Source organism: Eschrichtius robustus, chromosome 6 (assembly GCF_028021215.1).
Source record: "Eschrichtius robustus isolate mEscRob2 chromosome 6, mEscRob2.pri, whole genome shotgun sequence".
NCBI classification, from domain to species: Eukaryota; Metazoa; Chordata; class Mammalia; order Artiodactyla; family Eschrichtiidae; genus Eschrichtius; species Eschrichtius robustus.
The window spans coordinates 59,016,828-59,036,196 of NC_090829.1; the positions used below are offsets into that span (position 1 = coordinate 59,016,828).

A 19,369-nucleotide genomic window follows, 5' to 3' on the forward strand; every position below is an offset into this window, starting at 1 on the left:
AACCACTATTATAAAGAACCTATAAATAACTGAATCATGGGAATGGGATGCCTGGCTACCAGATACAGCTACCTTCATTCATATCCTGAAGTTCAAAAGGGGTTTGGGACCTCTCTGTATATTAGATACAGCTAATATATCTCATATTCTTAAAAGATACTGGATGGGGAATGAGGCATGGGACTTCACTCTCATCTTAGAAGAGCCACTATGTACCAGATGATTCTTCCAAAGATGTCTCTTCTCCAAGCACCAGGTCTAGCTTTTTCTTGACCAGTCTGAAGAAGTCTGAGGGCATCTTCCCTTTCCTGGACAACTTTATCTAATGCATCCATGGAATCTACTACCTGAGAAGAGAATAGAAAGATATAATTTCAACAATCACCACATGACAGAATTCCAAAGAAAGAAAACACATAATGACTATGCTACAGAAAACCTATGATCAATCTTTTTGTCAAAGAACCATTCTGTCAAATATTTCCTAAAAATCTTTCTGGCTGGGTATGCATATACATAGGTGTGTGTAATATCACTTTTTGTAATTTTTTTAGAGTTTAGTTTCATTTAAATGAAAATCTATTCAGCTCAAATTTCCATATATTACTTTTGTTTGGAGTAGGATACACTTGCATAGATTCCTTTTGGAGACCCAATTTGACTCATCATTTTAAAACTCAATGAGCTATTAAAAAGTGATTAACAGCTGCTTTTTAAATATTAAAACCTATGTTTTGGCCTTAATTAATTAGTGTGTCCGTAACACTCAGATACAGATATGTTGACCTACTTGGCAGCTGTTGCTATTATGGGGAATGGAATACCAACCTATCCTGATACTAATCTCCAAAGATCCATCAAGACACCAGAAGATACCATTAGAACGTCTATTTATTTTTTATCTCTTTCTTTTAACATTTCTATTATGTTTGACATTGTACATAATAATATATTGGCTGAGCAATATATATTTATTCAAAAATAAATATTTATACATTGGGGATTGTAATGACAGGTGAGCTAAATTTTTTCATAATTCTAAATCCTGAGAGCCATGTTTAGGTAGTGATATATGTGTATTATCTTAAGCATCATAACAGATATGAAATACTTCATATACATACTTGTTCCTTATAAGAAACCTAAAAAGGGGAGGGGTATTAGATTATAAAGATAATTCCCCAGGTAGCTGTGGAACCTAAGAGAGATGTGAAAGCCACATATTTAAACTACTTCATAACCTATATATGCAGCTCACACTCAGCACTTTTATGGCCTACTTGACTCAAAGCCACACTGAATCCTCACACTACTTCCTCTCAACTATATGAATTTCTATAAAATCCTTGAGAAATAAAAGGTGGGTAAGAATGACAAATCCTATCTTGAAGACAGACAAACTTAGAAGAGTGAAGAGACCACACTGATCAGGGCCTAATACAAAGCTCTCTGACCCTTAGGAACTCAGTAAACCTGGCTGTTGACTGACTACATTAAAGAGTGTGCCCAAGGTCAGGGCTGAGGTTCCTAACTGAAATCTAATGTTAGCTCACAAAGACAGAAAATAAATGGCTACCAAGTCCACAGAGTTAACATCCAATTATTCATGTTCATGCCAACAGATGAGAAAGAAAATCAAAAGTATCAATTAGATACACTCCATTCAAAAAAGCCAACTTCAAAGAGCTTTCTTTTCTAGTTTACAACTTTCCCAGAGCCAAAAGTGTCCTTACATAGTTCCAAAGCCTCAGCTTATATATTAAATAGAGAATAATTCTTTTAAAACTTTTCTTGATATATTTTCGTTAGTAGTATGTCACAAAGCACTGAGAAAACTGTATTTGAGGTTAAAAAAATTATAATCACTTTCAGTTTAAAACTTTTACTATTTTAGATTCTACTAATTCAGAAAGTATAGTACATATGATTTACTGGGCTGAAGTTCACCTCTGAAATATATTTTTTAAAGCAGGCAGAGGGGATAATCTATTATTGCAGTTTAAAAGTCTTATTAGAACAGCACCATTATAGCAAAAGCTTTTTCATCAAATAAACAATGTGCTACTTATAAACAGCCAATCCACCTAAAAGAGTTTCTAAAGCATAACTTTCCTTAAAAGAAGAGTTGCCAAATATACCTAAAAATAAAATAACACTACTTTACAAATGTTTTGTAGCAATGAAAACATGTACCAACCAGATCTTAGTTTCTAAATATACCATTCTCCATTCAAAGGAATCAGGGTTCCTCTGTAAAATGGCTGATTCCAGGGTTGGGGCAGGAAAAGTACACGATGAATCCAGAATATCTTGCTGTTCCTCATCAAAGAATGATGAGGACATATAGGCCAGCTTGAAGGAAAACACACTGGCCAAATCTAGAATGATGATACTAAAGGATTTTAACTCATTGAATAAAATTGGAATGCATGACTCAAGAAAGAAAAGGGAAGGGAAAGGAAAGGAAAGGAAGACATGGAGAAAAGGAAAAGCCCTTCCTTACAGAAGAAAGCTAACAAATAATGTAGAATGAACAATGAAATTAGAAAATCACCATTTAGCAAACATCACAGTAATAATCACTGATTGAGGCAAAAATCATCATCAGTAGATGCTAAAACCAATGAGTCCAAGTTGGAGGGTTTAAAAGATATTTACATGGTCTCAATGTAAAGAAAAATTTAGTTACTATACAGTGGAGAAACCTGACACCAGGCTAACCAAATACTAACGCTAACAAGTTCAGTAACAGAACAAATCAACACTGCATGCCTCTTCATATGATGCACTGTGAAGAATACAGCATCATTTCTATGATATTAGTGCCAATCATCATGATTATCATGAGAAACATCACAAACCCAAATTGGCCCATCCTCTTCAACAGTGTCAATGTCATGAAACACAAAGAAAGACTGAGTAATCAGATTAAAGGAGACTCAAGAGACAACACTGAAAACACACCAGCCAGGATTTTTTTTGCTATAAAAGGACATGTTGGAATAACTAATGAAATTTCAGTAAGATCTGTAGATTATACTATTGTATCAATGTTAATTTCCTGATTTTGAAAACTGTACAGTGGTTATGTAAGGAAATATCCTTGTATTTCTTGGCAATATACACTAAAGTAGTTATGGGTAAAGGGATATCACATATATAACTTACTCTCAAACAGCTGAGGAAAAATGTAGTTATGTGGAGAGGAGGCAAAGAAGGATAAAGCAAACGTGGTAAAATACATAGGGAATTTGGGTGAAGGATGCCTCTTTGTATTTTTCTTGTAATTTTTCTGTCAGCCTCATGTTTTATCAAAATAAAGTTTAAAAACCCCAAAATATGATTAACTCAATTTTTATAAAGGCAGAATAACCTTCTCCATAATTAGGGTAAATAATTGAGATTTTATCCCACACCTTCTTTGACTCTCTGCAGGGATATCAGGTCCTCATGGTGGTGAGCAGTGTGGGGAAAGAAACCTGAAGCAGCGGAGGTAAGGCAACAAGACCGAAGCCATTACAAAAAGCTGGGTTCCAATCTCACTGACTACTTACTATGGCACAGAAAAAAATCAATAAAGAGCTGACCCTGAAAGCACTCTATGAAAAAAAGAAACAACCTGATAAACCTAACTAAATAAAACATAAAACCTCTACATGGAAGAAATATCTTAAACATGTACAGCCATGAAAAAAATAATGGCAGATCTTCTGCACTTACTGATACGGAAAAATCTCCAAAATACACTAGTAAGTAGAAGATGCAAGTTTCAAAAGAGTACAAACTGTATAACCACATTTGTGTAAATAAAAATAATCAGGTACATTTCTACATGCAGAGAAAAATTCTGATGAAATTCTGATGGGTAAATAGAAAACACACAGGATTGATTACCTCTAGGAATGGAAATAAAGAACCCAAGTGATTTCTTTTTAATGATGAAGAAAATCTAACCTAAATAATAGTTTACCTTTTCACAGTAATGTGAACATACTTAATATTATTGAGCTACAGCAGGGGAATCAAGATGGCAGAGTAGGGGGAAGTAGAGCTCACCTCCCCCTCAAAAACACATCAAAAATACATCTACATGTGGAACAATTCTCACAGAAAACTAACTGGAAACTGGCAGAAGATCTCCTACATAACCAATGCTGCATGAAAGATCTCCATGTAACCAGGTAGAATGGATAAAAAAGGCATCAGGTCAGGACCTGTTACCCTGGGAAGGATCTGTAAGGAAGAGAAGGTTCACATAGGCAGACCCTCACCCTAGGGAGGGAGTGGATCAACCCACAATCTGGGCATCCCCATCCCAGTCCTGGGGTCCTGCATGAGGAGACAAGCCCCCTTGCCTGGTGGGAAATCCGCTGAGACAGACAGAAGAGCTAGAGAAACCTAGACTCTACTTGGGAGGACTGAACGCATGCTGGCTTGCTAACAATTAGGTCTGAAAGAGCCTTGCACTGGCAGCTGCTGCCTTGCTGTACTTCCCAATCCGAAAGGGCTAATGCCCCAAATTCGCTCACTCCACACCATAGTCTGGCATGAGACCAGGGCAAAGATTCAGTCTACTTAGGCAGAGACAGACCAGGGTGCCTGGGATGTGATCTGGGCAGAGCCACAGAGACTATTATCAGTGCACACATGGGGGCAGTGTCTAGTCAGGCAGACATTGTCAGTGGGCGCACTGGGCACTGGCCACAAGAATGTGAAGCAGCTAAGTGCTGAATCTCAGGCAGACAGGCCCAGGTCAAGAGTACCCAGATAGGCCGGGCTTGGTGTCCCAGAGAGAGCACCCTGGCTCTGCCCTCTCTGTGCAGCTGAGCACTAGATCTGGGGAAGACAGGTCCTGGAGAAGTCTGTCACAGAGGCAGCCCAGATCTCAGGCTGGAGCACAGCCACCTCAGTTCCTGCAGACACAATGCCCCAACCCCCAGCCTATTCCACGCCACAGCCTTGCACTAGATCTGGAACAAACACAACACAGAAAGTGACAGGACCTTGGGATGCTTCTGGACAGAACCACACAGGTGGTGCACAGGTTTGCCGTGACCACAGGAGCCTCACTTGCTTCAGCAATCACCTCCTTTGGGGCAGGGCAACAGAGACTAATTGAACCTGACCCTCAGGCTTCTACTCCAAAAACTGGGGAGCAGACCCCACCCGACTGGGCGGTGACAGCCACAGAGCAAAGAGGAAGCCCTGCCTCACATCCAGCACAGACTCTAGACACCAGTCACATGCTCTATCAAGGAAATAACGACGAGTACTCTTAGGAAGGACATGACTGGCATCCAAAACCAGCCCTCACACCAAAAATACTGGACACAGTCTACACAGGGACACTCCCACATAAAAACACCCCTTTAAGACCACAGTAGATAACTGTTTTTCCTAAATCCAGAGAGACAGAGAAGGTTTAGTAAAATGAAAAAACAGAGGAACTACTCCCAATTTAAAAAAACAAGAGAAATCCCCTGAAAGAACAAATAATAAAATAGACCTCACCAGTCTACAGACCCTAAGTTCAAAATGGAAATAGTAAAAGCAGGGACTTCCCTGGTGGCACAGTGGTTAAGAATCTGCCTGCCAATGCAGGGGACACAGGTTCAATCCCTGGTCCAGGAAGATCCCACATGCCACAGAGCAACTAAGTCCGTTAGCCGCAACTCCTGAGCCTGCACTCTAGAGCCCATGAGCCACAACTACTGAGCCCACGTGCCACAACTACTGAAGTCTGCACACCTACAGCCCGTGCTCCACAACAAGAGAAGCCACCATAATGAGAAGCCCACGCACTGTAATGAAGAGTAGCCCCTGCTCGCTGCAACTAGAGAAAGCCCGTGAGCAGCAACGAAGACCCAACACAGCCAAAAATAAATAAATAAACACATAATTTTAAATAAATAAAGAAATAAATAAAAGCAGATAAAAATAATAAAAATAAAGATCACTATAACAAGGAACCAGAAGTTTTATAAAGATGAACCAATCAAAATTAGACAATTCAATTGCCGGTATGAAAACCAATCTAGAAGCAATGAATAGCACACTAAATGACACAGAAGGACAAATAAGTGATCTGGAAGATAGAATAATGGAAACTATCCAATCAAAATAGCAGACAGAAAGACAAAAGAAAAAAATGAAAGCACCACAATGAAGAGTAGCCCCCACTCACTGCAACTAGAGACAGCCCTGATGCAGCAACAAAGAGCCAATGCAGCCAAAAAAAAATTTTTTTAATTTAAAAATAAGTAAATAAATAAAAATTTTTTAACAATGAAAGCAACAGACGAGATCTATGGGATACTATAAAGCACTCCAACCTACACATAATAGGGATTCCAAAAGGAGAAGAGAGAGAGAGAGATAGAAGGGGATCAAAAATGTATTTGAAGAAATTATGGCTGAAAACTTCCCAAGCCCAAAGAAGGAAACAGATATCAAGGTACAGGAAGCATAGAGGGTCCCAAACAAGATGAACCCAAACAGACCCACACCAAGACATATCATAATTAAAACAGCAAAAGGTAAAGATAAAGAGAGGATTCTAAAGGCAGCAAGAGAAAAACAAAAAGTCAGTTGCAAGGGAACTCCCATAAAGCCAGAAGGGAGTAGCACAATATACTCAAGCCCTGAAAGGGGAAAATCCTGCAACCTAGGATACTCTACCCTGCAAGATTATCATTTAAAATAGAAAGAGAAAGAATATCTCAGACAAGCAAAATTAAAAGAATTCAGCAATACTAAACCTACCCTAAAAGAAATATTGAAGGGTCTTCTCTAAATAGAAAAGAAGCAAGACTCTATGGGAAAGGGAAAATCACAGTAGGAAAGGCAAATATATAAAAGGACTGAAAATCATTTAAATAAGCCAGTACATAGATTAAAAAACAATCAAAGAAATTTTGTAAAAGCAATGGTAACTACAATTAACAGCAAAAGGATAAGCATGAAGATGTAAAACAGGACACCAAAATCACAACATGTTGGGGAGGGAAGAATTAAAATGTAGAGCTTTTAGAATGTGTTTGAACTTGTATGATTATCAGCTTAAAGCAATTAGATATAGTTATGGGTCAACATACCATACTTTTGATATGGTAACTACATATCAAAAACCTACAATAGATTCACAAAAACAAAAAGAAAGGAACTCAAGGGAATTCCCTGGCGGTCCAGTGGCTAGGACTCTGTGCTTTCACTGCCAAGCGCACAGGTTCAATCCTTGGCTGGGGAGCTAAGTATCCTGCAAGCCACGCAGCATGGCAAACAAAAAAAAGGAACTCAAGCATACTACAAAAGAAAATAATCAAGCCACAAAAGGAAAAACAAAAAGAAGAAATTAACAAAGAAAAACTATAAAATAACCCCTGGAAAACAAAGATTAAAATGGAAAAAAGTGCATACTAATAAATAATTACTTTAAATGTCAATGGACTAAATGCTCCAATCAAAAGACACAGAGTGGCAGACCGGATTAAAAAACCAAGAACCTACAATATGCTGCCTGAGAGACTCACTTCAGGGTGAAAGACACAGACTGAAAATGAGGGGATCGAAAAAGATATTTCATGCAAATGGAAATGACAAGAAAGTGGGGTAGCAATACTCCTATCAGACAAAATAGACTTTAAAACAAAGGCCATAAAGAAAGACAAAGGACACTATATAATGATAAAACGATCAATACAGAAGAGGATATTACACTGGTCAACATATATGCACCCAATATAGGAGCACCTAAATATATAAAATGAATACTAACAGATGTAAAGGGAGAAATGGACAATAATACAATAATTGCAGGAGACTTTAACACCCCACTGACATCAATGGACAGATCATCCAGATAGAAAATCAATAAGGTAACAGAGGTCCTAAATGACACAACAGACCAGTTGGACTTAATTGACATATGGGACACTACATTAAAAAAAAAAACAGAATACACATGCATTCAAGCATGCATGGAACGTTCTCCAGGATAGACCACATACTAGGTCACAAAACAAGCCTCAACAAATTTAAGCAGATAGAAATTACCTCAAGCATCTTTTCTGACCACAATGGTATGAAACTAGAAATGCACCACAGTGAGAAAAATGGGAAAAGGACAAACACATGGAAACTAAAGAACATGCTACAGAAAAACCAATGGGTCAACAATGAAATCAAAGAAGGAATCAGAAAATACCTCGAGGCAAAAGATAATAACAACCACTGGGATGCCACAAAAGCAGTTCTAAGAGGGAAGTTCGTAGCAATACAGGCCTTCCTCGTGAAACAAGAAAAATCTCAAATAAACAACCTAAACTACCACCTAAAAGAATTAGAAAAAGAAGAACAAACAAAACCCAAAGTCTGCAGAAGGAAGGAAATAAAATAGAGATTTAAAAAAAAAAATAGAAAAGATCAATAAAACTAAGAGCTGGTTTTTTGAAAACATAAACAAAATTAACAAACCTTTAGCCAAGCTTACCCAGAAAAAAGGACCCAAATAAACAAAATAAGAAATGAAAGAGGAGAAATAACAACCAATATCACAGAAATACAAAAAATCATAAGAGAATACTATGAACAGTTATATGCCAACAAATTGAAAAACCTAGAAGAAATGGACAAGTTTCTAGAAACATACAGCCTACCAAAAGTGAGTTAAGAAGAAACAGATTATTTGAACAGACCGATCACTAGAAGTGAAATAGAATATGTAATTAAAAAACTCCCTGCAAACAAGAGTCCAGGACTGACTGCTTCACTGGGGAATTCTATCAAACATACAAAGAACTTATATATTTATACCAAACCTTCTCAAACTATTCCAAAAGACTGAAGAGGTGGGAACACTCCCAAAGATATTCTATGAAGCCATCAGTAGCCTGATTGATACCAACACCAGACAAAGACACTACAAAAAAAAGAAAATTACAGGTCAATACCTTTGATGAATATAGACAAAAATTTTCAATAAAATATCAGCAAACCAAATCCAGCAATACTTAAAAAGGATCATACACCATGATCATGCTGGATTCATTCCAGGGTCACAAGGATGGTTCAACATAGGCAAATCAATCAATGTGATACACCACATTAACAAAAGGAAAGACAAAAAGCACATGAGCAAGCATCTCAATAGATGCACAAAAAGCATTTGACAAAATTCAACATCCATTCATGTTAAAAGCTCTTGCCAAAGTGGGTAGAGAGGGAACATATCTCAACATAATAAAAGCCCTTTATGACAAACCCACAGCCAACATAATACTCAATGGTGAAAAGCTGAAAGCCTTCCTGCTAAATTCAGGAACAAAGATGCCCACTCTCACCACTTCTTTTCAACGTAGTATTGGACATCCCAGCCTCAGCAATCAGAAAAGAAAAAGAAATAAAAGGTATCCAAATTAGAAGGGAAGAAGTAACACTGTCACTATTTGCATATGACATGATACTCTATATAGAGAACTCTGAAGTCTCCACACAAGAACTAATAAATGAATTCTGCAAGGTAACAGGATATAAAATTAATATACAGAAATCTGTTGCATTTTTTTACACTAACAATAAAATACCACAAAGAGAAAGTTAAAAAAAAATTTTTTAACTGTGTCAAAAAAACAAAAAACAAAGCCTAGGAATAAACTTAACCAAGGTGAAAGACCTATGCACTGAAAACTATAAAACACTGATAAAGGAAACTGAAGATGATTCAAAGAAATGAAAAGATACCTTATGCCCTTGGATTGGAAGACATAATACTGTTAAAATAGCCATACTACCCAAAGCAATCTACAGATTTAACGCAACCCCTATCAAAACACTCGTGACAGTTTTCACAGAACTAGAACAAATAACCCTAAAATTTATATGGAACCACAAAAGACCCAGAATTGCCAAAGCAATCCTGAGAAAAAGGAACAAAGCTGAAGGTACAACCCTTCCAAACTTCAGACTATACTACAAAACTACAGTAATCCAAACACGGTGGTATTGGCACAAAAACAGACATATGAAACAGAATACAGAGTCCAAAAATAAACCCATGCACCTACAGTCAATTAATCTATGACTTCAGACTATACTACAAAACTACAGTTATCAAAACACTATGGTACTGGCACAAAAACAGACAGATCCATGGAACAGAATAGAGAGCCCGGAAATAAACCCACACACCTATGGTCAATTAATCTTAGACAAAGGAGGCAAGACTATACAATGCAGAAAAGAGTCTCTTCAGCAAATGGTGTTGGGAAAGCTGGACAGCCACATGTAAATCAATAAATTAGAACACTCCCTTACGCCATATGAAAAAATAAACTCAAAATGGTTTAAAGGCCTAAATATAAGACATGACACCACAAAACTCCTAGAAGAGAACATAGGCAAAATGTTCTTAGACATAAATCATAGCAATATTTTCTTAGATCAGTCTCCCAAAGCAAAGGAAATAAAAGCAAAAATAAACAAATGAGACATAATCAAAATGTAAAAGCTTTTGCACAGCAAAGGAAACCATCAACAAAATGAAAAGACAACATATGGAACAGGAGAAAATATTTGTAAATGATGCGACTGACAAGAGGTTAATATCCAAAATACACAAACAGCTCATACAACTCAATATTGAAAAAACAAACAACCTAATCAAAAAATGGGCAGAAGACCTAAATAGACATTTCCCCAAAGACATACAGATGGTCAACAGCCACACGAAAAGATGCTCAACATTGCTAATTACTGAAGAAATGCAAATCAAAACCAAATGAGATATCACCTCACACCGGTCAGAATGGCTATCATCAAAATGTCTACAAATAATAAATACTGGAGAGGGTGTGGAGAAAAGGGAACCCTTTTGCACTTTTGGTGGGAATGTAAATTGGTGCAGCCACTACAGAAAATTTTCCTTTAAAAACTAAAAATAGCGCTACCATATGATCCAGCAATCCCACTCCTTGGTATATTTCTGGAAAAAAGAAAAACTCAAATTTGGAAAGATACATGCACCCCAATGTTCACAGCAGCATTATTTACAACAGCCAAGACATGGAAACAACTGAAGTGCCCATGAACAGACAACTGGCTTAGGAAGATGTGGTGTATATGTACAAATACATATATATACACACACACATGTATATACATACATACATACACACACACACACACAATGGAATATTACTCAGACACAATAAAGAATGAAATACTGCCATTTGCAGCAACCATGGATGAACCTAGAGAATATTATACTTAGTGAAGTCAGACAGAGAAAGGTGAATATCATGATATCGTTTATATGCTGAATCTAAAAAAAAAGATACAAATGAATCTATATACAAAACAGAAACAGACTCACAGACATAGAAAACAAACGTATGGTTACCAAAGAGGAGAGGAAGTGGGGGAAGGATAAATTAGGAGTATGGAATTAACAGACAGAAACTACTATACATAAAATAGATAAGCAACAAGGATTTACTGCACAGCACAGGGAATTATGTTCAATATCTTGTAATAACCTATATTGGAAAACAATCTGCAAAAAATACATATATATAAAACTGAATCACTATGCTGTACACCTGAAACTAACACAATTTTATAAATTAACTATACTTTAATTAAAAAACTATACACTTAAAAATGGTTAAGATGATAAATTTTGTTATGGGTTTTTTACATCAATTAAAAAAAAAAAGCATTAAACAAATCTGACCTAGTTGGTGCAGAAGTAGCTAAACCAGAACTAGAAATGTAAAATAGTGCAGGTACTTTAGAAAATGGTTGGGCTGTTTCCTAAAATTTCAAACACAGATTTACCAAACAACACAGCAGTTTTACTCCTAGGTATCTACCCAAGATAAATAAAAACATATGTCCACGCATATGCTGGGGGCTGTAGGTAGGAATGGGAGTGACTGCAGATGGGCATGAGATTTCTTTTTGTGGTGATGGAAATGTTCTAAATTAGATAGTAGTGATAGTTGCATAACTGTAAGTTTCCTAAAAATCAAGCGGAAATAGAAAGAAAGAAATCTACTTGCCAAGAATTATAGGAACCATACACTCACACCTTTTAGCTTTTATCCCACACTCAGCAGTCTTCAGCCTCCCACAAATCTCACCTTTTCTAACCGCTCCGGACTTGGCATTGGCAATCTCTGCCGCTTAGCCTCCTGTTCTAGAGTTAGGAGCATGTTTCTTTCTTTCAGGAGAACATACCTATATCAAAAAACAGAGCTTGTAATGCTATTCTGTGCTTATATTAATTGTGATTTTTTGACATCAAAATTAATGATCTGTACTCAAAAGTCCTTTAGAATAATCCTTTATATAGAGCTACATCTATTCTTACTCATTTGTTCAATAAATTTTCCATGTGCCACATACTGCATTAAGTAAGGTTAAGTGCTAGAAGAGTTACAAAAAAGCATAAAACGTAGTCCCTACATTCCAAGTGGAGAGAGAAGATGGAAGATAAATAACACTTATTCAGTTCCTGTTATACGCCAGGCAATGTGCTAAATAAGCACATTATATACATTTATTTCACTGAATTCTCACAACAATTCTGAAGTTGGAACTATTTACACATTCTAAATGAAGAAACTAAAGCTGAGAGAAGTAAGGTTTCGGGGGGCACATGGCTAATTCAAGATTCAAATCCTGAACTCCCTGGGTGGAAAACCCATTCTATTTTTAGCCCACTATGCTCCCTCCACAACTGAAATGTGGTGTGGTATACTCAGTGGTACAGACAACAACTACCAGGAGAATTAAGTGGGAGAAATGAGACATTCCTTCTGGCTAAGATGATCAACGAAAGCTTCATAGAGATGGGATATGTTAGGCTGGAAAGGAAACCAAAGCAAACACAATCAAATCACTGAAATCAAAACACTGAAGTGGTAAAGCTCAAGTGTGAGTGACTTTTGTGAATAAATATGTTTGATTGAGAATCAGAGCTGGAAGAAAGTAAAGGAAATAAATGTAGAGGGCAAAGAAAATGAAACAAAGGAATTGGGGTACTTTTTGGTATGGAAGAAGACAATTTTGGGGGAAGGAGTGGCAGAAGATAAATTATTTGGCTTTAGCCAGGATGAATATTGAAACTGCCTTAACTATCCCTTTACCAATAACCAACAGTAAATGTGCTTTAAAACAACGTATTTTTTACCATGAATCTGTGCTGTTTTAAACATAACACTTCTGACACCAAATGAGGGGTTTTTCTCTCCTGACAGTAACATGTTGTCTTTTCCAACATAACTTTTCCAACTCCCTGGCACTAACTACCTGAAGTCAGAGCCAGATTCCACAAATTTAAGTGTTCAGTCCCACAAGAAAGACTGCCCCCCACTTCAGATGCCAACAGCAATTTCCAGGCCTTCCACATATCTGACTGACCAGCTACAAACTGGGGGTTCCAACAACCCTGTCCATGGGTTTGATAATTTGATAGAATAGCTCACAGAATTCAGGAAAGCACTTTACTCTCTTACTGGTTTATTATAAAGGATACAACTCAGAAACAGCCAGATGGAAGAGATGCACAGGACAAGATATGGGGAAGGGGTGGAAAGCTTCCATGCCTTCTCAAGGCACACCACCCTCCCAGAACTTCCATGTACTTACCAACTTGGAAGCTCTCCAAACCTAGTTGTTTAGGGTTTATTACGGAGGTGTCATGATGCAGGCATGATTGATTAAATCACTGGCCACTGGTGACTGAACTCGATCTCTAGTCCCTCTCCCTCCCCAAAAGTGGGGGTGGTGGTGAGGCTGAATGCTCCATCCGCTAATCACACCTTGGCCTTTCTGGCAATCAGCCTCTATCCTGAAGCTACACAACAATACCCCCCAGCCCCCACCCCCAAGAGCTGCCTGATTAGAAGACACTCATATCACTCAGGCAAATTCCAAGGGATTTAGGAGCTGTGTGTTAAGCGATCAGAGACAAAGACAAAATATATATTTCTTATTGTATCACATAAAGAAGCCTGTAATATTAGTGGTTTTATAAGCATTTTACAGTTCTTTAATCTGCCATGAAAGATAACCCTTTAAATCAACCCTTTAAATCAAAGATAACCCATTTAAATCAAACTTTAAATGCCTACTACAGTGCCCGGACAAATAGTAATTATGAGTGAAGGGAGCTTGGTGAAAGAACAACAAGATGGGTAAGAAGTGGTATGCACTACTCCATTTAGACCAGCCAACTGTCACCATGTAAAAATGCAGGTTCAGTGTTGCAACATCACAGGTCTGATTATTCAAGAGGAGCCAGAAATCCTTATTTTTGTGCAAAACTTCCCAATTTTTAAAACACAGTGCAGCCCAAACAAACATAGCTCTGGGCTAAATATAGTCGATTAATGTGGGGGTATAGGGGGGTCAAAAGGTACAAATTCCCAGTTATAAAAGGAAAAAGTCATGGGGATGTTATGTACGGCAATGGTGACTATAGTCAGTAATACTGTACTGCATATTTGAAAGTAGCTCAGAGAATGGATCTTGAAAATTCTCATCACAAGGAAAAAAACTTTTTGTAACTATGTATGGTGACAGATATTAACTGGACTTATTGTGATCATTTTACAATATATACAAATATTGAACCATTACATTGCACATCTGAAACTAATACAATGTTATGTCAATTATACTTCAATTTATATATGTATATATACAATGCAAATCTGTCTTAAATCCTCTCAATTCTTTCTAATTCATCAGGAGTATCTGCCAGAAAAACCTACCCAAATTTCCAATTAAGTGCACCCTCCAATACTCTTCCTCAAAGCAAATAAGCTAAAGCTTCCAGACCATGCAAAAGGTAATAAAAAGGAAGAAGGCCTAAATGTGACCAACTCATCCCCATTTTGCTTTATTAGTTTCCTGAAATTCTTAGTATAAAAGTGGTAGTATGACTGGTAGCAGTTACAGTAAAATTTCTAAACTCCCAACTATTTAAGAACTCTGATACATCTGTCAGAATGTAATTTAACCTCTGTAGTACTTATAAAAATTTTAATGATCTTATATATCACCAACAGTACTATAAATCACTTTACTTAATTTCTTAAATCAGATAAAGTTTATACCTCATTATTATACTATAACTGCTTCAAACACTTAGATGTTAATGTACTCAGTATACTTACCAAAGTTTATGTAAATCTTCATTACTTTTGTTCCTTAATTGCTGACAGGTCCATGAAGCTCCTATTAAAATGATAAATTCATAACATGAAATAATTTTCTAGCTACATGCCCTTTGGCAAATTACTTAACCTCTCTAAACCTGTTTCCTTATCTGTAAAATGTGTAATAGCTTTATTATATTATAGTACAATATATAATTAGGATTTAATTGTGATTAAATTAGATAACACATATGAAAATATTAGTAATGTGACTGGCAATAGCATTCAAAAAATGTTAGTATTAGTATAGAATGTACCTTCAGTCTAATGTCAAAATACTTAATATCATTATAAATTTTCAATTATCTCTAAAAAAATGAAATGTAAAACAAACCCCAAACCTCACTTTAGTTAATTTCAGCCTACTCCTCTTCTAAACCTTTTGCCAACCTTCCAAGGAACAGTTAACTCTACTATTATACTGTCCTTCTAATCTTCTCTAATAGACATTCCCAAAGGAAATCAAAAAGGAAACACTTAAGTAATTCCCAAACTGAATAAATAATCCCAAAATGACAGAAGGTTCAATAAAATTATTTAATATAGTCAACCCAAATATCTCACCAGATTTCACTTTTTCTTCCCCCCAATTCTTTGGGTCATCAAAAAATTCTTCCAGTCCTCTCCTAGACAATGTGGTATGAAGTAATCTACACTGGTGAAAAGATGTGACATTTGGTGTATTCTTAGTCAACAGACTAAGAGAAAACCTGCAACTGAACATATATAAACAAGTGATTCAAGTTTCACAACATTTGGATTTTATAAGCAATAAACAGAATCATTTCCTCATCTACAATGTCAAAAAATCAACTTGGGGTTTCTGCCCAAGAAATGATAAACTCATAAAATGCTTTAGAAATTATTTTTAACATGCCATTATATATGTTGCTATCCTGTAACTTCAGAGCCAATATATTGACATAATTATATATATATTTTTTTAAAGGTATTTTTAAAAATTTATTTATTTATTTATTTTTGGCTGCGTTGGGTCTTTGTTGCTGTGCACGGGCTTTCTCTAGTTGCGGTGAGCGGGGGCCACTCTTCGTTGCGGTGCACGGGCTTCCCATTGAGGTGGCCTCTCCTGTTGCAGAGCACGGGCTCCAGGCACCCAGGCCTCAGGAGTTGTGGCTCGCAGGCTCGGGAGTGCAGGCCCAGAAGTTGTGGCGCACGAGCTGAGTTGCTCCACGGCATGTGGGATCTTCCCGGACCAGGGTTCGAACCCGTGTCCCCTGCCTTGGCAGGCAGATTCCCAACCACTGCGCCACCAGGGAAGCCCGACATAATTATACTTTAAGGTAACATTTTTAGGTCCTTCATGTGCGGCTAGTGGGCATATAAGCAGATAAAAACATTCTGAACTTTAATTTCACAACACATCAGAGACCCCAATTCTTCCTCCTTTAACCTAGTAATTCCACTGAATTTAGAAATTTCAACTAAAGAAATTATCAGAGGGACTCCCCTGGTGGCACAGTGGTTAAGACTGCAAGCTCCCAATGCAGGGGGCCTGGGTCTGGGAACTAGTTCCCACATGCATGCTGCAACTAAGAGTTCGCATGCCACAACCAAGGAACCCACATGCTGCAACTAAGGAGCCCTCGAGCAACAATTAAGGAGCCTGCCTGCCACAACTAAGGCTTGATGCAACCAAATAAATAAAAAATAAATAATTTTTTTTAAAAAAAAGACAAATTATCATAGATGGGAATTGATAAATCAAAGTGTCTATTGTGATCATTTTGTAATATATAAAAATATCGAATCACTATGTTATACACCTGAAACTAATATAATATTGTAAGTCAACTGTACTTTTAAAAAGTCTATTAAAGGGGGCTTCCCTGGTGGCGCAGTGGTTGAGAGTCTGCCTGCCAATGCAGGGGACACGGGTTCGAGCCCTGGTCTGGGAAGATCCCACATGCCGCGGAGCAACTAGGCCCGTGAGCCACAACTACTGAGCCTGCGCGTCTGGAGCCTGTGCTCCGCAACAAGAGAGGCCACGATAGTGAGAGGCTGGCGCACCGCGATGAAGAGTGGCCCCCGCTTGCCGCAACTAGAGAAAGCCCTCGGCACAGAAACGAAGACCCAACACAGCCAAATAAATAAATAAATGAATAATAATTTAAAAAAAAAAGTCTATTAAAGCATTATATATGATATCAAAAAGCTGATAATAATGTAAATGTGCAACTGGGGAATGGTTAAAAACATTATTGTGCATCTGTATGATAATCTATTATGCAGTCATCTAAAAGTCATGTTTATAAAGAATATTTAATGACCTGGGGAAATAACTTAAAATACAATAATGAAGTGTATAACAAGTGTTGTATTCCTACCAAGAAAAATTTAATGTGAATCTAATCATGAGGAAACAATCAGACAAATCCAAATGAAGGAATATTCTAAAAAGGCTGACCTTATAAAAAATGTCAATATCATGAAAGAGAAAAAAAGGAACCATTCTGGATTAAAGAAGACTAATGATACATGACAATTAACAGGATAAATGTTCATTGACTGGACTCTGAATTAAAAATTAAGAAAGAAAAAAAAAATTCCCTGGTGTGATCATTGTAGTATTGTGGTTAAGATAGTGTTCTTGTTCTTAGGAGATATATGCTGAAGTGCCATGATGTTTGCAATTCTGACATGCCTCAAACAGTTCAGAAAAATAAAGGCATGGATATAAAAAGTATAGAAAATGTGACAAAATGCTGAGGATTGGTTAACATAGGTGAAGAGTATATGGTTATTCTTTGTACTACTCTTACAACTTTCCTTTTGGCTTGAAATTTTTTAAAATAAAAAGTTGGAAAACAAGGGTAGAACATAAAAATGCATATACGTAAATATTATCCTGATTTTATTTTAAAATTTCATGTATGTCTATATACTCAAAGTTAAAAAGAATAGAAGAAAATCTGTTTATCTCTGAATGGTAAAACCATAGTTGATGTTTACTTTCTTCTTCAAAGCACTTTACCCTATTTTCCAAAGTGTCTGTAAATGAACAGATATTTATTCAACAGTAATGATAAAAATCCAAAAATTTTTTTAAGGAAAAACGATGAGATGGAAGAGACGATTGATTCAAGTTTGCTACTTTTCCAGTTACAACCCCTGAACCTCTGCAAAAAAACAAACCAAAAAAATTGCTTATCTCTGAGGTTAATGTAAGTTCACTGTATCTGAGAGATGCCCAATAAATGTGCTGGATTCAAGAGCACATACATTACTTCCTTTTTTAAAAAAAATGACATACCCAACTACTTGTAAAATTTAACTCATTAAAAACAAACGCTAATAAAAGGGAGGAAATCGTACACCACAACGTCAAAAATGATCGGTCTGTCCAGAAGACAAGCGGTCTTCCTAGAAATAATAACCAACACGTGTAGGATATTCTTTTCTCACACTTGCAGGGCGGCTTTCTGTTCATTTGGCTACTTTCATTTATTCACTCAACATTTACTGAACAATCTCTTTTTGACAAACTCTGGGAGTACACCCTCCCACCCCTTTTTTAATCCATCCAAACCTGACACAGCCTTCAGTTCCACAGCCAAAAGCTCTTCAGTGAAGTTTTTCCCAACTCACCCAGCCGAACAGGATGCTTCCGTACCTCTAGGTTTAGTTCAACAAATACTGGTTTTCTACAGACCCCACGAACTGCCTGGTCCACAGTAGGTGGCAACAAAATGTTTGAGGAAAATACAGAAATGTCGCAGGTGAGGGACTTCTCCAAGGTCACTCACTCCTCACGGAGGTGGGTTCGGGCCCAGCCATCCCAGCGGCCTTTCCATCCCTAAGCGTTTCTCAGCATCTCGGCAACCAAACAAGATCCAAAGTTGGAGAAATGGACAGACCTACTCCTCACATCACTTACCTTGTGCTAGCAGGGGCCTGAGGACTTATTAACGGCCTGGAAGCCTTCAAGGCCGCCGAGACTCTTCGGCACAAGACAGCCAAATTGGCGGCAGCCATTTTTCCGCATAAGTAAGCAAACCGCATTTCCGCCAACAATGATGTCACTTCCGGCGTCTCACGCCGACCGGATGACGAGAACAGGAATTGGCTTTGCCCTCACTCAACATGGCCACTTTCCGGCTTCGCCCTCGTTGGGAAATTGGCTCTCTCGG

The 19,369-nt window shown here is 37.3% G+C and overlaps 1 protein-coding gene across 1 annotated transcript in view; it reads right to left on the reverse strand.

Annotated features, from left to right (window-relative positions):
* Positions 1-19,241, reverse strand: part of MRPL47 (mitochondrial ribosomal protein L47) — a 29,639-nt gene extending 10,398 nt beyond the window's left edge. The window contains exons 1-5 of the mRNA XM_068546284.1: positions 19,117-19,241; positions 15,786-15,937; positions 15,180-15,240; positions 12,138-12,234; positions 217-347 (exon numbers count right to left, since the gene is read on the reverse strand). Coding sequence (XP_068402385.1) covers positions 217-347; positions 12,138-12,234; positions 15,180-15,240; positions 15,786-15,937; positions 19,117-19,241 — 566 coding nt within the window. The remainder of the gene's footprint in view (positions 1-216; positions 348-12,137; positions 12,235-15,179; positions 15,241-15,785; positions 15,938-19,116) is intronic.
* Between the last annotated feature and the right edge of the window lie 128 nt (positions 19,242-19,369).